General features: G+C 51.4%; 1 protein-coding gene across 2 annotated transcripts in view; it reads right to left on the reverse strand.

Annotated features, from left to right (window-relative positions):
* LOXL2 (lysyl oxidase-like 2) overlaps positions 1-22,650 on the reverse strand; it is a 100,225-nt gene that overhangs the window by 12,601 nt on the left and 64,974 nt on the right. For both annotated transcript variants that reach the window (XM_011939859.1, XM_011939860.1), the window contains 6 exons: positions 21,056-21,278; positions 16,858-17,041; positions 10,358-10,509; positions 7,801-7,968; positions 4,904-5,069; positions 538-781 (listed from right to left, as the gene is read on the reverse strand). In XM_011939859.1, coding sequence (XP_011795249.1) covers positions 538-781; positions 4,904-5,069; positions 7,801-7,968; positions 10,358-10,509; positions 16,858-17,041; positions 21,056-21,278 — 1,137 coding nt within the window. The remainder of the gene's footprint in view (positions 1-537; positions 782-4,903; positions 5,070-7,800; positions 7,969-10,357; positions 10,510-16,857; positions 17,042-21,055; positions 21,279-22,650) is intronic.

Consider the following 22,650-nt stretch of genomic DNA (forward strand, 5'->3'; position numbering starts at 1 on the left):
CGCCACCACGCCTGGCTAATTTTTTGTATTTTTAGTAGAAACAGGGTTTCACCATGTTAGCCAGGATGGTCTCAATCTCCTGACCTCGTGATCCACCTGCCTCAGCCTCCCAAAGTGCTGGGATTACAGGCTTGAGCCACTGCGCCCAGCTGGGAATATTTCCAAAGGAACTCAGAGTCCAACAACTGCAGAGCCTGGAGTACCTGGCAGCGCACAAACCTGTGGACACACTTGGAAACCATGGGATGAAGGTCAACAAGGAGGGTATGGGCGCTCAAAACAAAGTGTGTTTCCTGATGTTAGAAGTGTTGGAGGCAGGAAGAAGGGGTGGCAGGCCAGGGGAACTTGGAGTGGAGAATGGCTTCGGGAAACCTGACAGCCAGTGTGGCAGACGCAAGCCCCCCACTTAGGAGGATCCTATCTCCAGACCATGCAGCCTCTTGGCTCTAAGTGACCCTGGCAACTCTGAACTCCCATCTGAGGCCCGCAGGACGTCCACCGGGCAGCTTAGCGGGGAGGGTGGTGAGCCAGTCCTACCTGTGACAGTCATGCCAGATCCACGCGTGGCGGCCGTTCTTGGGCCGGAAGTCGGACTGGCCATTGTTGTGGATCTGGGAGGAGAAGCGCAGGAGCCGGCGGTAGCCCGTGGTGGGGTTGGTCTGCGCAGCTGAGGCCGAGAGGCAGTTCTCCTCCATGGCACACTGCAGCATGAACATGGGCCGGTCCTCCAGGTAGGTGGTCTGCTGCACCATCTCTGCATTGAGGACCAGGTCTGGGGCGGCTGCGGAGGACGGAATGCTGGTCAACAAGGCAAGAGACCCCTCCCCAAGGCTCCCACTTCTGAGTCTTGAGTTGGGGCAAACCCCTCTCCTGCCTACCACGACCTTCTGGAATGGCTCAAGGGCTCCTCAAGGTTACCTTCTTGTTTAGCAAGACCCTAAATTCCTCTTTCCCTCTGCTGTGAGTCCTCTTTGACAACTCTTCAGTTATTGGTGCAGATGAGCCAGATGTTGAAATTTCCAGCTAAGCACAGACCATGGTATGTTAACAGATCCCGCGCCTCATGAGCACTGAATGTGAGTGATGAGCACACGGGGGTTGATTATATTATTCTACTTTCAAGTGGCTTCAAATTTTCAATAACGAAATGCAAAAAACGACAGTAACGATGTGATTGTTCTACCCAGAGAGAAAGAACACCTCTCATACCTTGGTCTGCTTCTTCTGGAAATGATGTATTTTCCAACATGTATAATATTGTGTGTAGAGTTATGGTGTGCTAATACTGTTTCCCTTAAAATCCATCTTGACATATTTTCACGTTGACATATATCCATTACGGCACATTCATTTCATGGCTACATAATATTTAATTCCTAGCTCTATCTCATATGTTTAGATATATTGGCTGTTTGGAATTTTGCAGTTATAAGGTGTGATAAACACCCTGTAGTAAATCTGTGCATATAACTTATTTTTTTCCTTTAGAATGCATCTCTGTAAGGGAAACTGCTAGGAGAAAGCACTGTCTATTTTTAAGTCTCTGATTCCTATTGCCAAATTGCCTTCTTAACAGGTTCCTCCAGGTTCCACGGCACACACTGCTGCCTTATGTGGGAGTTTTCCCCAGGTGCCTGTCTTTTACAACGCTTGATTTACTCAATTAGCGCACTGCACAGACCAGGTGTTAAAAGAATGACTGATGGCTACAATCTACGTTTACTAAACAATTGTATTAGGAAGCTTAGCTTCTTTGCAAAAGGAGTAACTGTAGGCTTTACCTTTAAAAGTGAGCTTTCAGTGAGCATTTCTAGTACCCAGAAAAATGCCATATATGAATCAGTGATCACAAGATCCTGCCATCTTTTATTTTGACAAGTTGCTTGTAAATTTTTTTTTCCCCTAGACTGCTTGGCAGAATTGCTTGTAAAGTTTAAGCAAGCAGAGTCTGTGAGTTTTGCTTCCCTCAAGTTCACCAGCACAAGGAGGGAGCTCTGTCTCCCTTCTTCCCCTCCTGCTCCAGCCTTATAGGCTGCGGCAGAGCCCAGCGGGTTCTCAGTAAACCCTGTGCGCTCACTGGCACCTGAAGGAGCTGGCATCCTCTAGAGAGCAGATCCACTCGCAAGAACCGGGTGTGGAACTGAAGGGCAGGGAAAGGGTGCACACAGATGGCATGTGGGGTGGGGCATGGAAGCCGTAAATCAGGAGACTCCCGTTTACTGACAAGTATTTCTTCTTGGAGGCTATGCAAGACGCAGCATTGCCCTGCACCCACTGTTCTGGGCATGCTGATTTTTATGAGGGTGTCGTGTGAGCCTCTTATTAGTTGACAGCTCCTCTGAATACCTCCGAGCTGAGCACGGGAGTCTCCACTTGGTCTCTCTCTCCAGCTCGCGAGGAAAGAGATCGTTAATGTACCACGTTCTGTGCTTAGCTGGGAGCCTGGGACCTGCAATCTCAACACCTGCCATGGGCTGGGGACTTGGCCTCCCCTGCATCCAGCAGGCAGCAGAACTCCTAAGCGGCATCCTTCCACCTACCCATGGCTTGAGTATTACGATGCACTGTGCTAGGCTCTCTGGACAGAGCTGAGCAAGGCAGAGGTGGAACTATCCTAGACTCTAGCAAGAGAGAGACATATGCAGCACATAATAATGACTACTGCAACAAGAGCTGGCAGGAGAAATGCGGGGTATGATGGGAATTATAACAGGAGGAGCCTGTCGGGTGCGTGGTCAGGAAGCTTCTTTGGGAGAAGTTGTGTTTTAGTTTTTCTCTGAAGGAGGGGTGGGGATTTGAGGAAATAACACTAAGGATGAGGTTGGGACAAAACACACAGCCTGTGCCAGGCCCTGGCAGCATGAGGGAGGGTCAAAGCCAGTGTGGTGCAGACACTGAGGACGGGTGGGGGTGGCCTGGGAGGAAGCCGGACAACACGAGCCCTGTGTGAGCCCCTGGTCACAGAAGTGCGGTGGGACCCTAGGGTGGGATTTAAGTGGGAGGTGGTCTTGGCTCTGGCTTTGGGGAGGGGAGAGGAGGGGAAGCCACCGCAGGGGCACGTGTCACTGTGAGGATCTCCTTTGCAGTGATGCTGTGTGGAAGGTGGTCATCTGGACACAGGCAGCAACAGTGGCAGGGAAAGACATAGAAAAGGTTGAGAAAATACTGAAAGGTAAAAATCAAGAGGGACTGGACATGGGAATGGTGAGGAAGAAGGAGAATCAAGGAGGATGTGTAGATTTCCAGCATATACAATTGGTGGGGTGAGAATAAGATATCATGAAGGGTTGCTGAAGAATTACTTTATTTCCCTGAATACTCTAACATGCATTTGGCCAGAGGAGCCAAGCGCTGTGTTCCTGGCCCCAAAGGCTACTGCCCCGCTGCAGACACTCCCAGTGATGCTTCAGCCTAAGCTGTGGAGCATTCTGAGAAATCGCCCCACGAAACTCATTTTTGGATCTTCCATGAGAATCTGAGGGCATCGTTCATCTCATAAATCTCAGTCCTCAGAGAGAAATTCCCTTTAATCTCTAGAGTTGTGGGCTTCTCTTGACTCATGGGTTAGTTTTCATCTCATAGGTACTGTTAGTTCTATTAGTGACCAGTTTTCTCTTTGCTCTGGCTGCTAGGAAGCTCACTGTGAAATTAATGACCTATTCATAATAAAGGTATAGAACCCCCTAGTACACGTTTTTAAAATTAACCCCTCCCCTGGCTCCATTTTAAGCCACTACCATTTTGCCAGCACCTGTCTTTCATCTGTTTTTATTTTATGCTATCTTGAATTGCATTTAGGTTTGTATTATCTTAATTTCCTTCTGGAAAAGATGGACTATTGCAAATATAAATAAATTGATAAATAAAGAAAAGTTCCCCGACAGGGGAGTGGCTGTTCCTCTCTGCTGGGATGCTTTCCCCTGGGGAGCTGGTAAGGTGGTGATCTCACCATCTCTCCTCTCACACAGGATGTGATAGCTTGTGATGTCTGCCCAGAGAAGCCTGCCCTGAGGTCTTGCTTTGTGAGGGCTAGGAGATGCTAGTGAATCTAAAAGGGGTTGGTGGGAGACGCAGCTGCTGGGCTCAGTTCAATCCCTCATTCTCTGTGATGGCAGGATGACAGTGCATCTTTGTTTACCAAGCCCTCGTGCATATTGTCACACTTGATTTCTATTTTCTAGGGAAAACTACAACTATAGACCACAGAGGCTGACACACTTTTCCAAGATCAGCCAGTAAGGCAGGCTCTGGTCTCAAGTTCTCCGGCCAGTATCTGGGCCTCCCAATGGAGATGGCTACGTGTGGGTTTATATTATAAGGCCAGGAAAGGGAGGGCAGGGTTTGGGCTCAGGAGGACAGCATTCCAAAAGGTAGTCTACTGCTCCTCTTCTCTCAGCGTGGGAGGGAGGCTTCAGGAAGTGGCTCATCCTGAATCCTGGCTGGCATTCCCTCTATGGGCTCAATCTCTCTAGGACTCCCAGCGAACCACCAGGCAGCTAAGTGACCTCCAGGGTCTGAAAACAGGAAATGCTCCACGGAGGAGGCGGAGGGAGGAAGCCAACACCCATGGAAGGTGTCATCGTTCCCATTTAACTGGCATGACGGAGGAGCGCTCAGTCCTGTAGTCTGCCCTGGGTCACTGCGGTAGCAGTGGTCCTGTGACTGAACCTGGGCTACAGACTGCAGCCCCTCCCTCCCCCTTCTCTCCCCACTATGTCATAGACAGCGATCTGTGGTTGGGGTGCGGTCATCTCTCTTGCCCCCAGTTTTTCTCCCTTAGGATTTCATTCCACCTTTCTCTATTGCTTGGCTCATGGCAAGGCTTCAGAGTCTCTCGAGGAATAACTGGTGGGACTCCGGTCCCCTCGGGAGCCCGGTGGGGAGGGAGGGAAGGAGCTCTCACTTTCTGAGCAGGCAACTCCAGCCCCGTACTGCACTCCGCCCTGGGGGCAGGCCACGTCCTCCCCGTCGTGCCGGCAGTGCGCCAGGGACAGCTCCGTTCCCGAGCACTTCACTCCGCTCATGACCACTTTGTTGGCGTAGACATCTCCGTGCCAATACCAGGTCTCCTGGAAGAACCAACAAAACAAATGGTGGGTACATCACCTTGAACTGTCACTTTCTCATATCCTGTCAACTTGCAGCCTCACAAAAATCCCAACGTTTTATGATTCCATTTTTCGGATGGAGACAGCACAGAGAGTCACCTATCCAAGCTGTGCAGTTAGTTGGTGGCAGAGTGGGTGGGAATCCAGGTCTCCTGACCCTAGCACTTGGACTCTGTCACTCTCTCCCTCAGGGAAGTAGAGCTAAGGTTGTGGTCAAACACTGCAAGGCTGCATGTCAGGAATGCCAGGTGCACACAACTCAGGTTGCCTACTTCCTAGTCCTGAGCCAGGGCAGACATTGCTAATCAATCACTGCACTCTCTCCTCTAATCCTGAATGGGATCTCAGAATCCTTCTCAACACAGTGCTCCAGGAAGATGCTATTGGTTGATTGGAAGTGGCGAGAGAGAAGAAATCTATTTGCATATGTCAATCGTTAGACATGTTATAAAGATGAACTTCTGAATTTAGACTTTTCCCCAGTTTAAAGAGCAATTAATAGAGCAGTTCTGCACAGAAGCTGAGGAGATCCGAGGCTTAGGATGCTGGGATTTATTTGGCTCCTTTGCTCTATGGGGCTTCAAAATACTGTAAGGATTTACTTTCATACTTCAGAGAAGTTTTGAGTAGAGAAAAATGAGGAGCAGAATGGGGGCCGTCAGGTACAGAAACGGGATGAGCACACAGGTGCTGTGTTCCTCAGGTCTCTCGGGCTTGGAGGCTGAGGCAGGATTGGAGCTCAGAGAGGTCTTCTCGGGATCGTCAGAGACAGACCATCAGGATAGGAAGGGCCTTGGAAGTATTTATATCTCATCTAAGCTCTCCTGTGATGGTTCATATTATGTGTCAACTTGGCTAAGCCACAGTACCCAGATATTTGGTCAAATATTATTCTAGATGTTTATGTGAGGCTGTTTTTAGATGAGATTAACATTTTAATCAGTAGACCTGGAGTAAGGCAGATTAACCTCCATAATATGGGCGATTCTCATTCAATCAGTTGAAGATCTTAAGGGGTTAAAAAAAAAAAAACCTGAGGGCCCCCAGGGAAGAGGCCATTCTGACCACAGACTGACTTCAGACTCAAGCTGCAACATCAGTGCTTCCAGTCTGCTGGTCTACTCTGCAGACTTCAGACTTGCCAACCCCATAATTGGATGAGCCAATTCCTGAAAAGAAATACCTTTCTTCATGCTGTGTGTGTGAGATCTACACATACATATATGAATACACATTCATACGTCCCATTGGTTGATAGCGCGCGCACACACACACAAATACACATTCATGCAACCTATTGGTTCTGTTTCTCTAGAGAACTTGACCAATGCCCACCTCCATCCTCCAGATGAAGAACTGGGGACTTGAGAAGGGATGGGGCTTGTGATCCGTGGCAGACTTGGTACAAATGTCAGCCCCAGGCCAGTTTCATGACCCCGGCTGAGGCCCAGGTGTCTTAGGAATGAGCTGACCGGGAAGAAAAATATCTGGACAAAGACTCCCTTGAAACGTGGCACTGTTTTTCCACTCTCCTTGGAGATTTAGAGACTGCACTGGCTTGTCATAAACAGTATTAGCAGAAACACTGTGTTGCCTGGGGAAGCTGAGCTCCCAGAGGGCGTAAGCAGCTATTTCAAAGGCCTGCCCCTTCTGGAGGCTGGAATGAAGAGCCACAGGGCAGGGGACCTCGGGCAGCTTCTGCTTAGGGCTCAGGACCTCCCATCAGAGCGACCTGGACCCACCCAGCCCATGGGAGACAGTTAGGCTCAGCAAGGATGCGGGAGTTCTCCTCTTCTCTCCCTAAACCCCTTTCTTAGGTCCCAAGAAGGGCCACTGGGGAAGGAGAGCTGGAGTCAGGATTAACAACACAAGAGGAGGGTCTCCAAGCATCTTCCCGTTCTGTAAGCTGCTTGCTTAAGGGAAGTGTTTAGAGCCAGGATACTGAGGACTTGGGATTATTCATTCCACGTCACATGGAGGACAACTGAGGCAGGGAAGGTTGGCTGCTTTGCTCCAGACCATTACACAGCCAGCTGGTGGAAATGTGTCGAGATTAGACCCAGAGCCTCCTATTTTGTTGCTCCTTTGTGATGGGGGTGGGAGGGTGGGAACTAGGACCAGAGCTCAGCTGTTCTCAGCTGAGTCACTCTCTCTTTGGAGAAGGGGAGTTGGACGAAGTGCAGATGATGTGACAAGTCTTGGAGATTACCTAGCGTGTCAATGGGAGAATGCATTAGGCACAGATGCCAGTGGAGAAATGTGTTCAGACCAGAGCAGGCTTCCAAGGGAGCAAGCTAAGGTGTTTAGAGGGGGTTGAGCCTTGGGCCACCTCCCTGAAGGACTGAGTTGCTTCCTTCTGCACAAGGCACATCAGGACCCCTCCAGGATCAGCCTTGAGCTCAGGGTGAACCCCAGTGTGCAGTGCAGGAGTGGACCATGAAAAGCAGAGCCCAGCCCCTCATTCTGCAGCCAAGAAATTGAAGCAGAGGTGGGAGCGACCTGCCCGAGGACTCAGGCCTGTAAGGAGCAGCGCGGTGGCCAGAGTGAGGCTCCCTGCCTCCAGATCCAGGGCAACTTCCTCAGTCCTTCCTGCACGGCTAGGGAAGGTATGTGGGAGAGGGGGGCTGACTGAAGACAGTGTGGTCAGACTGCACGGGGGGTGAATGCGGGGTCTGAGGCCGGGGTTTCTCACCTGGAAGGCGTTGCTGGCGAATCCCAGGCCCAGCTGGCGGCAGACCACCATGGCCTCCACGATGCCCCAGTTCTGGCCACACACCATCCCCCACACAAGGGACCCGTTTCTCTCCACCAGCACCTCCACTCGGCCCTCGTAGGGATTGCGGCCCCCGTTCAGGCGCAGCTGCAGACACAAAGGAAGGCCACGGTCACCAAGAGGGACAAGGGAGCTTCCCCACTACACTGCCATCAGCCCCAGTGTCCTGGAGTCCTAAGCCAGGTGCTGCTGCTCGGGACACACACACTCAGATTCAGCAGCACTCTTGGCAGCCCCCTGGTGGCAGTGCCATGCCTAGCGTGGTCTTTTTTTTTTTTTTTTTGAGACGGAGTCTCACTCTGCCGCCCAGGCTGGAGTGCAGTGGCCGAATCTCAGCTCACTGCAAGCTCCGCCTCCCGGGTTTACGCCATTCTCCTGCCTCAGCCTCCCGAATAGCTGGGACTACAGGCGCCTGCCACCTCGCCCAGCTAGTTTTTTGTATTTTTTAGTAGAGATGGGGTTTCACCGTGTTAGCCAGGATGGTCTCGATCTCCTGACCTCATGATCCGCCCGTCTCGGCCTCCCAAAGTGCTGGGATTACAGGCTTGAGCCACCGCGTCCAGCCACCTAGCGTGGTCTTATAGTGAGGTCCCCACCCCAGGCACCCTAAGCAGCTGGGGAGGCCCAGTGACTCCACTGAGCACCACAGCAGAAGCTGACGCTGCTCCCCAGGAGCCTATCAGTGGGGGCTGCTCTTTGGAAGGATGGTGCTCTCGGGACCTTGACATGTTGGAATCTCACAAGACTCCTGCCTGGGCCCGTTTCTCTTTGCCACAACCCCTACCTGGCAGGTTCCAGAGCCTGCTGGCATCTTGTCCCATGGCTCCCCTGCTGGTCTCTCTGAGACCCACCTAACCAGCTGCCTGTTTGACAACTCCACTTGGTATCTCAGAGATCACAAATCTTAACTTGTCTTTTCTCTTTACCCTAAATGACTGGGTGTGGCCATGTTCCAATACAACTTTATTTTAAAAAACAGGCTGGGTATGGTAGCTCATGCCTGTAATCCCAGCACTTTGAGGGGCCAAGGTGGGAGGATCACTTGAGCTCAGGATTTTGAGACCAGCCTATGCAACACAGCGAGATCCCATCTCTACAAAAAATAACTTTAAAAAATGAGCCAGGTATGGTGGCACACACACTCGGGAGGTGGGAGGATCCCTTGAGCCCAGAAGTTTCAGGTTGCAGTGAGCTATGATCATACCACTGCACTCCAGCTTGGGCAACAGAGCAAGACCCTGTCTCAAAAAACAAATGAATAAAAAACCTGGAGGAGGGGTGGGCTTAGCCACACATCATAGTTTGCTGGGCTCCTGAATCTGCTGTTATTCAAGCCAGAAACAGAGGAGCAATTCTTGACATCTCCCACTCTCTTATCTCATATCCTATCAAAGTCTTCACCTGTGGGTTTTATCTCTCGTCTCTCTCCAATGCATCCACTTTCCTCTAGTCCTTCCCTACCCTCCCTCATCTCTTGCCTGAGCCAGAGCAGTGTTCCTGTTCCAGGTCCTAAAGCCAAGGCAAGTCTCAGAGGCTCTGGCTGCAGAATGTGGCTGCCTCGTTGCCTCTGGGGCCAGGAAAACACGTGGTCATCAAGGGCACTTCCCAAGGCTCCAAGACTTTGTTAAGGCTGACCAGGCCTGCGATGGCCTCCATCACACAGAGAAGGGTTGACTCTTCCGGAAGGAATCTGGACACTTCATGCACTGGGGGGCTTTTCCCATTTTCTAGAGAAGACTGGAGCGCACAGTGTAGCTGGCATGCAGTTCTAACTCAGCAAAGGACGCAGCTTGACATTCCCAGGGCCCCACGCAGGGCGCCAGCATCCTGGAAAGCGTGCAGCTTTCTGGTGAGCGGGGTCTAACCTCACCAATGACAATGGAGCCTATGGGACTTCGTGGTCAGCCAGGAGCCTCTGTCCTCACCCTCTCCACCTCCTCACCCAAGGAGGATGCCAGGGAAGGTCAGGCCCTCTCCAAGTCTCTTAAAACAGCCCAGGCATTTCCCTTTTCCTGTTCCTTTGGTTCTCAGTGGCAGCAGCACAGAGTTTTAAAGAACGGAACGAAGTGTGTGGCAGCCCAGTTTTTTTTCTGAACATGAATAGAGAAAACAAAACGCCTCCAGCCAGCAGAGCACAGCCAGGCTGCACTGTGTTTTGATAAGGTTATGGCTAGCCGGTCCCACGCCTGTCTTTGGAGGTGGTGAGGCAGAGGTGAGGTAACTCAACTCAGATGTTAACATGCAAGGTGGCAGGGCCTTTCCAGCTCACACTGCACACAGGGGCTTGCGCCTGCTGCCAGGCCAGGGCCAGGCCCGAAGTTCAGAGGGAGAACGAAACATTGCAAATGCCAAGTGGCAATGTCTGCAGCAGTACTAGCAGCAACGCCTGGTCACTTCCTGGGTTCACCTCAGAGCTCTGTGGCTATACTTTCTGCGGCCTCAGTTATAGTCCCCTCTAGGTGTCCAGTCCCCTCACCTTTTTCTGCAAGCCCATGGCAGGGGTGTTGCATCTCACACCAGCATCCTCCTCATGGTTGCAGCCCTGAGACTCGGCGTTGAACTTGCAGTCTATGATGGATTTCTCATTGCCCGTGCACTGGATCTCGTTGAGGTGGATGGGTCCAATCCCTGCAGAGGGAGAATAAACAGGTGCTATGAAAGCTTTGGAAGGAAACCTTCTGGATTGGCAAGAAAGCCCTGGACAATAAGAACATGCCTCTCCCCACTGCCTCTCATAATCAGCTCAGTGACCCAAGCCTCTTCTCTCCAGACAGAACAGTGCCAATTCTCTTGGGATTCACTTATCCCATAAGAGCAAATAAAGTTTGCTACTAATTTGCTGTGTGACCTTGGCTGATCACTCAGCCTCTCTGAATACCACTTTTCTCTCCTTCTTTTTCTAGTCCAAAGGAATTGGACTAGAAGTATACGTTTCCTTCCCGACTTTAATGTTCCATGCGTTTATGAATCTCAAAGGTACGACTATTGCTGTATCTGTAATGGTCCCTGCAGGAAACAGATGGCATGTACAAATTGGATTGAGTTAGAAAAGGGGATTTTAAAAATAAAGGTATGGATGGAGTGAAGGGAAATCACAGAGCACAGTCCAGTACTCAGGAGCTAGTGATACAGGCATAGATACCATGCCTGATACCCTCTGCCTCCCTGCTAGGGCTGTGGATTCAAAGATGGGTAAGGCAGGCCCCTGCCCTGAAGAGCTCCCAGTTCCCGGGGGAGGCAGAACTTACACAAAGGCTTGTGATACGACGTGGTCAGTAACAAAGATGAAGTTCACAACAGGTGCTGTAGGGCTCAAAGGAGGGCCCCTGACTCTGCCGGGGGGTTCTGGAGACGGCTGGTATCGAGGCTTACTGAGGCCAAAAACCAACTTCTAGATCAACCCATGTTAGCAGGCAGGAGCCAAGTTTCTATTTCCTTGGAAATTCATAAACGATGCTTCCAATTCCTTGGAATGTTATAAAATGCATAAAAACGCATTGGTGATGGTGGCTGGAAGCATCGAAGGACTAGCATGGAAAGGCTGTGACAAGGCACCGATCCTAATCAGAGCCCAGGAAGCAAGCAAGGCCCACAGTTCATGGGCACAGAGACAGTCAGGAGAGAAAACCTTATGCTGGGAAAGAGCAGAAGGTTCTGTCTGGGAAACAGCTGGGCTGATCTGGTCCAAACGCCCGAGCTCTCCTCCCCCTCGGGAAGCCCTCACTGTGTCCTGCCTCCTGGACTGCCCTCTTTCTGCCTCCATCTAAGGAGAAGCCTGCCTTGAAGAAAAACCTCCATCCTCCTTCATGGTGCAGCTTGAAAGAACTCCCACTTGTCTGAACGTTTGCCTGTTACACATCTTGCTCAAGCGGCAATGAGCTGGGCAGGCAGCCTGAGATTGAATTCAGCTTGAGGTTGAAGATTAGGTTGAATCCTTGGAGAGTGATAAAAGCTTTACCTCTACCTTCCTCATCTGTAAAAGGCCAATTAATTATAATATGTGTTTTGCCAGGTTGGGATTTTTTTTTTTTGCAGGGGGCGGTGGTGGGGGGAATGAAGTCTTGCTCTGTCGCCCAGGCTGGAGTGCAGTGACACGATCTCGGCTCACTGCAACCTCTGCCTCCCAGGTTCAAGCAATTCTCCTGACTCAGCTTACCAAGTAGCTGGAACTACAAGCGCGAGCCACTGTGCCCAGCTAATTTTTGTATTTTTAGTAGAGACGGGGTTTCCCCATGTTAGCCAGGCTGGTCTCTAACTCCTGACCTCAAGTGATCTGCCCGCCTTGGCCTCCCAAAGTGCTGGGATTACAGGCGTTGAGCCACCAAGCCTGGCCTGATTAAGGTTATTTCTTATTTCTCCCACTTGACATAAGCTCCTGGAGAGCGGAGTATTTGTGGAATAAATGAATTCTCCATTCCAAGAGCCAGGCTGAAGAGCACTCAACCAATGTTTGTAGATTGCTAAGACTAGAGCTCAAGACTGGACAGGACAGGTAAAGCCAACTTAAGAGCCTAGCATGCCTCAGACTCAACTGGTTGGTCTCCTTCTGGCTGAATTTCTATGTAAACTTGCGTGGCTGTCTCAGACATCTGGGGATGAGGCCCCGGGGGGCAGGGCCTCCCTCCTGAAGCACGTATACCCATGGTGCATCCAAGGAACGGCACAGAGAAAGAGGCCCAGCGTGGCTCACCCTCTTCCTGCCCCACTGAGTTCCGTGGGGGGTTGGGCAGAGTGGAAAACACTCCGAAGGACACCAGACTGGGCATCTGGCTTCAGCGTGCCCATGGTGTCTGTGGGCTTCTAGTTCCTTCTGCTGACCTGGGCTTGGCATTCTGCACCTTGACCTGCAGCTGTCACCTACTCCTGGGTTCTGGGGCACCCCTGAATTGCTCCTCCACACGGTGCCTTCCCCATCTCCACCTTGGCTCTGTTCTTCTCCACATACAAACCCTGGCCTAGGTGACCACAAGGCTTGAGGCAGAATTAGGGCGCGGTGGAAAAGCCATGTCTAACATCATAGAGCAGTGTTATGGCTTCCATGGGTCCAGGCCAATGAGCGGCCTGAACTGTCAACTAAGCTGGTTACAATCAGATTGTAGGAAGCACAAGAGAACAGAACAGGACATGTCACGGGTTCTGCATGTTGTAAAGCTAAGCTCTTGTTTAGAAAACCTTTGCTGGAGTTTTACATGTCACATGCATTCCTTCTTGGGGATTGCATGCAAAAGGGTTTTCAAGCCACTGCTGTAAAACTGGGGAGCCGCCCCCTCCAGTAAAGGAGCCACCAGCCGCATGTGGCTATGGAGCACTTGAAATGTAGCCAGCCAGTTTGTCTACTCAGGAATGCAGACAAACTGAGATGTCTGGTGTCAAATACATCCTGGATTTCAAAGACTTAGCACCAAATATGCAAATGATCTCATTAATAACATTCATATTGATTACATGTTGAAATAATATTTTGGATACACTGGTTTAAAGAAAATACGTTATTAAAGTTAATGTCATCTTTTTAAAATTGTGGCTACTAGAAAATGCAAAGTTACATGCGTGGTTCCTGTTCTATTTCTTTTCTTTTTGAGAGACAGAGTCTCGCTATGTCACTCAAGCTGGAGTGCAGTGATGTGATCATGGTTCACTGCAGCCTACCTCCCGGGCTCAGGTGATCCTCGCACCTCAGCTTTTGGAGTAGCTGGGACCACAGGTGTGTGCCACCCTGTCGGCTAATTTTTCTTTTCTTTTCTTTTCTGACAGAGTCTCCCTCTGCCGCCCAGGCTGGAGTGCAGTGGCACAATCTCAGTTCACAGCAAGCTCCGCCTCCCGGGTTCACGCTATTCTCCTGCCTCAGCCTCCCGAGTAGTTGGGACCACAGGCGCCCACCACCGTGCTTTTTTGTACTTTTAGTGAAGACGGGGTTTCACCATGTTAGCCAGGATGTTCTCGCTCTCCTGACCTTGTGATCTGCCTGCCTCAGCCTCCCAAAGTGCTGGGATTACAGGCGTGAGCCACCGCACCCAGCCCATGCCTGGCTAATTTTAAAAAAAATTTTTGTAGAGGGGAGTCTCACTATGTTGACGAGGCTGGTCTTGAACTCCCAGGCTCAAGTGATCCTCCTGCCTCTGCTTCCCGAAGTCCTGGGATTACAGGCGTGAGTCCTGTTCCGTTTCTATCAGATGGCACTGGTCTAGTGTTGGAACTTGTCTAATGCTGCAACTTCTTCACCAAGTATTTGTTCTGCTGACCCTACTGATTCAACTGGAACAGATTCATTCATTCTTTACAACGTCAACAGCTCTGGAGCGCTGCGTGCTGGCAGACTTGGCACTAAGGACACAGAGATACAGATACAGGTGCGTCCTCATGTGGCATGCAGCCTTGCAGGGAGGTGGAGGGACCAACAGGCAGTTGAAGTCCCGATGTCCGCAGGAGTCCTGAGGCACAGAGAGCAGAGCCTGACCAGGACCTCACATCTATGCTGGCGAGGCTGGAGCCAGTCAGAGCTGCAGGTGCTGTGCGTCCGGCCACCTTGTTTCACAGTGAAGAATCTGAGGCCCAGAAGGTTGCTCAAGGTCACCAAGCAAGCAGGTGGCTGGGCAGGGAGGAGGACTCAGATTGCCCGACTCCCAGTCATTGCCCTTTCACGTCTCCTGGCTGTGGGTGTGGTCACTCAGTCCATCAGCTAGAGCCAGGGCTGAGGGGCTGACCCTGTCTGCTCTGTGACTTGATATTAAATGTAGTACTTTTCCCTTTCTGCCTACTGGAGTTACCCCGCCCAGCATGACAGGAGATGATCAATCATCCACTGGTTCTTTCCAGGACAGCATCAAAAATGCCAAATGCCTCTTTCTCCTAGAGTTCTGCAGGCCCCTGGAAACCTCTGGCTGCTCTGGGCAGTGAAATAATTAGGTCACGTAGCACACACCCATGATAAATGGAATGTTTATGTCATCGAGGGCCTGTTTATTCCTCAGAATGAGTGGACTCTGTCCTGTAGGGCCTGGGAGAGCACAAACCCACACGTTGGCCAATCAGTAAATAACGGCAGGGATAGTCAAGATCCAGGGAGGCCGAGTGCAGTGGCTCATGTCTGTAATCCCAGCACTTTGGGAGACTGAGGTGGGTGGATCACTTGAGGTCAGGAGTTCGACACCAGCCTGGGCAACATGGTGAAACCCCGTCTCTACTAAAAATACAAAAATTAGCTGGGTATGGTGGTGCACACCCATAATCCCAGCTACTTGGGAGGCTGAGGCAAGAGAACTGCTTGAACCAGGGAGGCGGAGGTTGCAGTGAGCCGAGATCACGCCCCTGCACTGGGTGACTGAGTGAGAGTCTGCCTCAAAAAAAGATCCAGGGGATCCTGAGGAGCTCACCCGTGCCCAGGGAAGGAGCACTGTTATATGGCCCAATGGAAGCTGCCAGGTGGCACAATGTGACTTAGAGTACACCCCAGACCCCCAAACCTCAGTGCACACCTGGAAGCTTGCACAGACTGGAGAACAGAGGCAGAGACACATTCTGAACGTGAACAGGACTGGGCCAAGGTGGGCATAAGGAAGAAGCTCACGTCTGAGAGTTAGAAGACTTGGCTTTCAGTCTTTCTCTGCTGGCAATGATTGGGGTGACCTCAGACTTGTTCTCATTTCTTGCACTAGAGGACCTGAGGTCTCTCCAGCAGTACTATCCATGATTCCAGGACTCTCTCTAGGCCTCTGGAATGCAGGCCTCCTTCCAACATCAGGAGACCCTGTAAGAGTTGACCAATTGCAGGCCAGGATGTGGGGACGCCGAGGAAGGTAACAACCAATGGCACTAGACAGATGAGCTCCACTTCTAGAAGGGGGAAAGCTCCACGGTCTTTGACTCAGCTGGAGGTTAAGTTCAATGCAGGATTCTAGAGCCTCACACCGAAAACCACTGGATGTGGTGTCAGGCCCTGGGCTAGTGAGGACTATCATTTCCTCCAGGCTGTGATCAGTGACCTCACCACATTCCTTTCTGTGGGGTGATGGCCCGACATCTGACACTATGGAAATATCCCCTCCCCACTGGACAGGTCACCCCACCCTTTGTCTGTAGCCCATTCTGCTTCCTACCCATCCCTTCCCAGCCATAGCAGCCGACGGTCTGCAGCGGCCTCCCTGCTGGTCAAGGCTGAAAAAATTCCAGGAAATGACTAGGACGTCTCTCGCTCAAGTCACAGTTGTCTCGGGGAGGGCTGGGCACTCCTAGACTGCACAGTCTGTTTGGGGTAAAAACTCCTCCTGTTCAATGACCAAGGCTTGCAAGGATAAGTGGTGTTCGTGAGGCTTCCTGAGGAGGGGAAATGGCCTCTTCTGTGTCGTCTTCTAGCTGCAACATCACTTTCCACCAAGAGACCCACTTGAAAGCCTCCTTTCCTTCTGTTTTTTTGCTCACACGAAAGATTTGTTCAGGACAGTTAATAAAAAGCAGGCCCTTTCTTAATTAGTCTGAGGACATCCGGAGGGCGGCATCTTGTTCCCTTTCTCTGCTGTCAGGGAGGGACTGTGTGCAGGGCTGCTCCGGGGAGGAAAAGTAAGATGGCATTTGGTCCTTTTGTTGTACAGAGTGGTTCAGTCTGGTGAACTCGGAGGCCCTCTCCTGCAGGAGGGGCCTGAGAACCCCGGCTTTTTTGGTGGGGCAGCAGAGATCACTGGGTTAGGAGCTGGGAGACCTACGGGGGGGTATTCATTGGCCACTAATATGTTATCTCACCTTGGACGTTTACTCCGTTTTTTGGGCCTTAGCTTCCAAATCCATAAAATAGGGTCTCAATGTTCTCTAAGACCCCTTTCAGCTCTGTCCAGGGAGAGGCCTGGGATTCTCTCCCAGGCAGCCGCCAAAGGGAGGAGGGAAAGTGAGGACTGCCCGAGAGCTCACGGCCAGCAGCCAGGCTGTGCTCACGGCACCATGCTCCTGGCAAGAGAGGCCCCCTCTAGCCTCCCCACTCCTTACCTTGCCCCAGTCGGGAGCCAGTGACTGCCTCTTTGGCACTCCCAAAGCCCAGCTCTCTGCAGACCACACTGGCCGACACCAGGTCCCACTTGTCATCGCAGACGGTCCCCCATTCTCCATTTTTGAGCACCTCCACGCGGCCCTCCCCGATGTAGGCACCGCCTCGCAGTCGCACCAGGGGTTGCTAAAGAGACACAGGGTCCTGCTGAGTACAGATGCTGATGCACGTTCAGTGGGCGACCACTGTCCCCGCCCCCTCCCTTCCCCACCACCCTGTTCCCAGGCCAGGCACTCAGTCTGAGAGCTGCAACTGTGCTTGATGTATGGATGTGTGTGTGTGTGTGTCGTGGGTGTGTCGGGCTATGGGAGCTTCCTCTACAGAGACAGCTCTGGTGCAAGCTCCCTTTGCAGCCCTCGCATGGAGCTTCTGTCCTGGTCCCCTGGGGAGCCCATCGGGGACCGTCAATCACTCATCACCCCAACCTATGCGTGGCACAACCTTCCATCAGCACTTCCCCCACTAACTCCAGAGCCTCATGTTTTAGAGCTAGAGAAAGAAGCGCCTACCCTCCAAAGTCTGCAGATTCCAAATGGATCATAATTCTTTCTTATAACAAGGCTGCTTCTAAGCAAGTTTGGATGAACCTTGCTTATGACACAGTGCTACAGTCTAGGCCTGCAGGGACTCCACAGTACTAGGCAGGCACTGGAACGATTCTGCTATGCATAGCAACCAGAGGCAGGAGGGAGCAGACAGGAGAACGGGAAGACAGGGAGCTGGAAAGCCAACGTTCACACAGCCACGACTCAGAGAACGGATGGGGAGCCTCACACTGATTTGTCCCAGGGCTGGGGGCATGACCAGCCTCTCCCGATTTGACTCCAAGTCCAAACTGGCCTGACTCCAGAAGATGCAGCCAACCAGCTATGCAGAGAGGGTGGAGAATTACAGTTTGAACACCCCTAGTGTTCACTGACAGTCTGGAAGCTTTAATCTCCTTGTGGGCTTTACTGAGTTAGACAGGAGTAAGACACTCTCTACGTCTTGGTCACAGTGGATCATGTCTTACAAGATGGGAGCTGGGTCACTTGACTCCAGCTGTCCACATACCTGGGTTTGCATCCGTTTCTCTGCATGTGTGCGCATGCACGTGCACGTGTGTGTGCAAGCTGACCTGCATGCATGCTGCATATATACGCGTGTGTGTTTTGGAGGAGGCTCAGAAGCCTGTGAGGTTCTCAGCTACTGCTGATGCTCAATTCAACTCCACAGAGGGAGTGACAGAAGACTGTGTAGCCATTCTAAGTGTGTCACCTCAGACCAGAGTCATTGCCTGCCCTGACCTATGCTGTCCTCAGCCCATAACTGCCTTCACCCTACCAGTGATGGCCAGGGCGAGACAGGCCTGGGTGGAGGTGACCTTTTCAAACATTCACGTCCACCAGCTACGCTGAGGGGGATGGCATCATACAAGAACCTGCCTCTCCACCAACTGTACCTTGGGGCTGGCCATGGCAGGGTGGGGTGCTGGGAAAGCACCCAGATTTACAGACCTCAGGGACTGCTCTGACTCTGGCAGTGTGAGGAGAAGAAAAAAAGGGGAAAACACCCAGTGGCTGCAGGATCTTTTAACCTATAGCTTTAAAAAAACACCCCAAGCAGAACAAAACAAGTAGAACTGCTGGCTGGCTCCAAGCTCTGTTTTCTGCAGAATGGTGGCCTCCTGCTTCCCTGACCTCCCTTCGCTGTCTTCCCACAGAGTGGACCATCCATGACCTAAGCTTAAGGGAGGCAGAGTGTCAAATAACCTCGCCCCAGCCCGGCAGTGGCCAAGCAGTCAGCTGGCCCCAGAGGAAAGAAAGAAACCAAGGGAAAATATGATGTAAGGCACGCTCGCTCTGTTTTAATTGCTTTGGTATGAACTTGATTCCTTTGCTTTAAACCGCACAGTAGAGGAATTCCAAGACAGTAGGATCTGGTATTCTGGATGACACACAAGGAAAGCTCAGAGGCTCAGGCTGAGGCTGTGGAAAGGATGTGGCCATCAAATCATACACAGGGGGCAAGGAAGGTGGAGGTTTAGGGGGTGGTGGGCTGACTGTCGGAGGAGGGGGAAGTGGCGCTGTCCAGGTATGTCCTGGAGGCACACATATGATGGTGTGGTCACCTCTGTGCTCTTCAGAGGCCCTTGAGGGGACAGAGGAGGCAGGGCCTCCTGAAAGTGCCAGGAAGTTACTCCTAATAGTTCCCACTCCCCCTGGTTGAGGAGTGCTGGGCTTGCAGCATGCATTCTAGTCCCCTCACTGAAGGCTCAGTCTTTTGTTCAAATCACCACCAAGCCTGGGAAGGAGGAACCAAGTGTGGTTTATCCAGCTCTTGCCATGGTGTCCTTTTATATTGGAGGAGTGTAATCACCTCCTTTCCAGAGCAGGTCTCAACAAAGAGGGGAGACTGCAGAGCGGAGAGGGGAAAGAGGGAGGGGAGAGGAGAGGAGACAAAGGGCATGGTTGGGGGAAGGCTGGTTGGCTCAGCCTCTGCTGCTCCTGCTCAGCTGCCTGGACCTGGCTGACACACCTGGTTGACACACTCTCTGCCCCCACCCCAGAGCCCTTCTCCCTCCTCTGGCTCCCTCTTAGCCCCGACTTGGTGACAGCCCACCTGGAACTCACCCCCGCCAAGGTGATGATTACTCCGACCATCACGCTAATCAGATGCTGTCTCGTCTACTCATGCCGCGTCAGCAAACAGTGCACTAAGACTGGGGTTTTACCTGGCACAGGGAACCAGCCCCTGAGAAATGATCGGTCACTTCTCCCATCCCTCCCTCTCCTCTTCCCAGTTGCTCTTCCCACCCACTCACCAGATATTAGCTGTTTCCTGAACACAGAAATCACAGAGACTCTTTGATGGATACAGGAAGAAGGAAGAGGAGGAGAAAGAAAAGCGAATCAAGAAGAGACAGATAGGGCACCTGCTCTTTTTCAGAAGCTGGGTCAAGCCTGCCGTGGTTGGAGTACTTTACTTGTTCTAGAAAATCGGCCCGTTAGGCCAGGCACGGTGGCTCACGTCTGTAATCCTAGCACTTTGGGAGGCCAAGGTGGGTGGGCCATCTGAGGTCAGGAGTTCAAGACCAGCCTGGCCAACATGGTGAAACCCCGTCTCTACTAAAAATACAAAAATTAGCAAGGCATGGTGGCGGGTGCCTGTAATTCCAGCTACTCGGGAGGCCGAGGCAGGAGAATCACGTGAACCCAGGAGCCGGAGGTTGCAGTGAGCAGAGATTATGCCATTGCACTCCAGCCTGGCAACAAGAGTGAAACTCTGTCTCAAAAAAAAAAGGAAGAAAAAAAGAAATCAGCCCATTGAAATGGGGCTGTTACTTTATATGAGAAGATGTTCATCTACATTTTAGGAATACACTCACACACAGCCCCACACACACACCCCCACACACCATCCCACACACTCACACACCGCCCCACACACTCACACACCCCACACCCACTCACACACCCCACACACCCACACACACACCCACACACTCACACACTCACACATATACCCCCTACACACACACCCCACACCCACACCCACACACCCCCCACACACTCATATACACCCCCACTCATACACACATGCCGACACCCCCCACACACACTCATACACCCCCACACACCCCCCCACACACACACTCATAACACACACTCACACACATACATACACGTGCTGTTTCACATAAGTATAATGTGACTAATGTATGGATGACTTAGGATAATGGCAGGTTTTCTACCTTGGTGGAAGCTTTTTAAAATTGTTATCCTTTCTGTTGCAAAAAACCAAACATGCTTGAAAATGCGTCGTTGACTGCATGTGCTTTTCAGAGTTGGGTCACATTTCCAGTTCTCCTTTGGGAACTGTGCAGGGGTGCAAGGTCCCTGTTGCACACCCTTCATCGTCTGCTCCTGCCGGGTAAGCAGACAGCGCACAAACAGCCTATGACAACTGATGCTGGGGTAGTCTTCTCCCCCAGATGGTCCTTCTCTGCAGAGGGCGCTCGGGTCTCAGAGTAAAGCAGCCACAATGGTGATCTCAGCTGAGGCCACCCTTCCTCACTCTCCTGGGGGATCCTGCCTACTCCCTCAACACCTCCCATCCCCTCCAGGTGCCAAGTGGCCACACCTCATGCCCTGTCCTCACCTCTGGCTTGTAGGCTTTCCGGAATCTCGAAGGTCCGTCAGGGCTGAAGACCTGCCCAGGCACACAACTCACCACGGCCGGCAGCCCATTCTCACAGGTGACATTCTTCATGGGGTCCAGTGACACCTGGGGGCCCAGCTTGCAGCTGGAGATGTGGGCCTCTGTGCCGGTGCAGTCCATGGAGAATGGCCAGTAGCGCTGTTTCCTCCGTGAGGCAAACATTCTGCAGACGGTGGGAGGGGACAGGTGATCAGGGCATCATGACACCTATCCTGATTCCTTCTGCAACAAGGCAGAACAAGAGAGACTGGGCCCTGCTCCTGGAGCTCAGCCCTGCTTCACAGAGGGGTCCTAGCTCAGTCCATTCAGCCAGAATTCACTGAGCACCTCCTAACGCCAGGCGCCACACTGGGCACTGGGGGACAGGACCCAGAGTGTGGACAAGGCCTCCTGCCCTCAGGCAGCTTTCATTCTAGGAAAGAAAGGACTCACTCAATGTAGTGAAGTAATAATAATAATGAAGCCCAAGAATACAGAATGCACAAAGGTATTTAAAACAGGTGAGATCCCTGGTCCTAGAAAACCCCTCACAGTCTAAGGTAAACCATTTGTTTACCCTAACTCTTCAGATAATTCCAACATAATTTGTTGTCATTCTGTTTTTTGTTTTTGTTGTTTTTTTTTTTGAGACACAGTCTCACTCTATCCCCCCAGGCAGAAGTGCAGTGGTGTAATCACTGCAACCTCCGCCTCCCAGGTTCAAGCAATTCTCATGCCTCAGCCTCCTGAGTAGCTGGGACTACAGGTACCCGCCACCATGCCAAGCTAATTTTTGTATTTTTAATAGAGACGGGGTTTTGCCATGGCCAGGATGGTCTCAAACTCCTGATCTCAAGTGATCTGCCTGCCTCGGCTTCCCAAAGTGCTGGGATTATAGGCGTGGGCCAGTGCGCCCAGCCTGTTGTCATTCTTTAGCTTTATTTTTCTTTGTCAATGAGTAGTACAAGCTGATTGCTAAACTCTCCCAGTGATATACAAGATTAAATTTGTATTTCCAATGAGAAGCAATGAAAACAGTCTTAAATTACTCCATCTGCTGAATCAAAGTACAATCTGCCTAGCAGTAGAAATTATAATGGAACAAAACTGCTGCTTCCTGCACCCAGGAAGGTAAGTGAGGTTGAGGTTGTCTCCGTACCATATTCTAGGGAAGCCCTTAGCCTGTATTGCTAGCACAGGCAAAGTGTTCCTTTGTATGTTTCTTTTTTTTTTTTTTAAGGCAGAATATGGATGCAGGTAATTCAGTGTTTTTTGTTTTTTTTTTTTTCTGAAACAGTAACCAATTGATAAGTAATAGATTGGCTAACAAAAAGGATACTGTACCTCAATTTCTCATGTCCAAAATCAGAAGTAGTAATAGTATCTACTTCACTAGATTGTTATGACAGTTTGTTTGTTTATTTATTTGTTTCTTTTTTTTTTTTTTTTGTAGTCTCTCTCTGTTGCCCAGGCTCGAGTGCTTTGGCGCGATCTCGGCTCACTGCAGCCTCCGCCTCCCGGGTTCAAGCAATTCTCCTGCTTCAGCCTCCCGCGTA

This window comes from Colobus angolensis, unplaced genomic scaffold (genome assembly GCF_000951035.1).
Source record: "Colobus angolensis palliatus isolate OR3802 unplaced genomic scaffold, Cang.pa_1.0 Scaffold184, whole genome shotgun sequence".
NCBI classification, from domain to species: Eukaryota; Metazoa; Chordata; class Mammalia; order Primates; family Cercopithecidae; genus Colobus; species Colobus angolensis.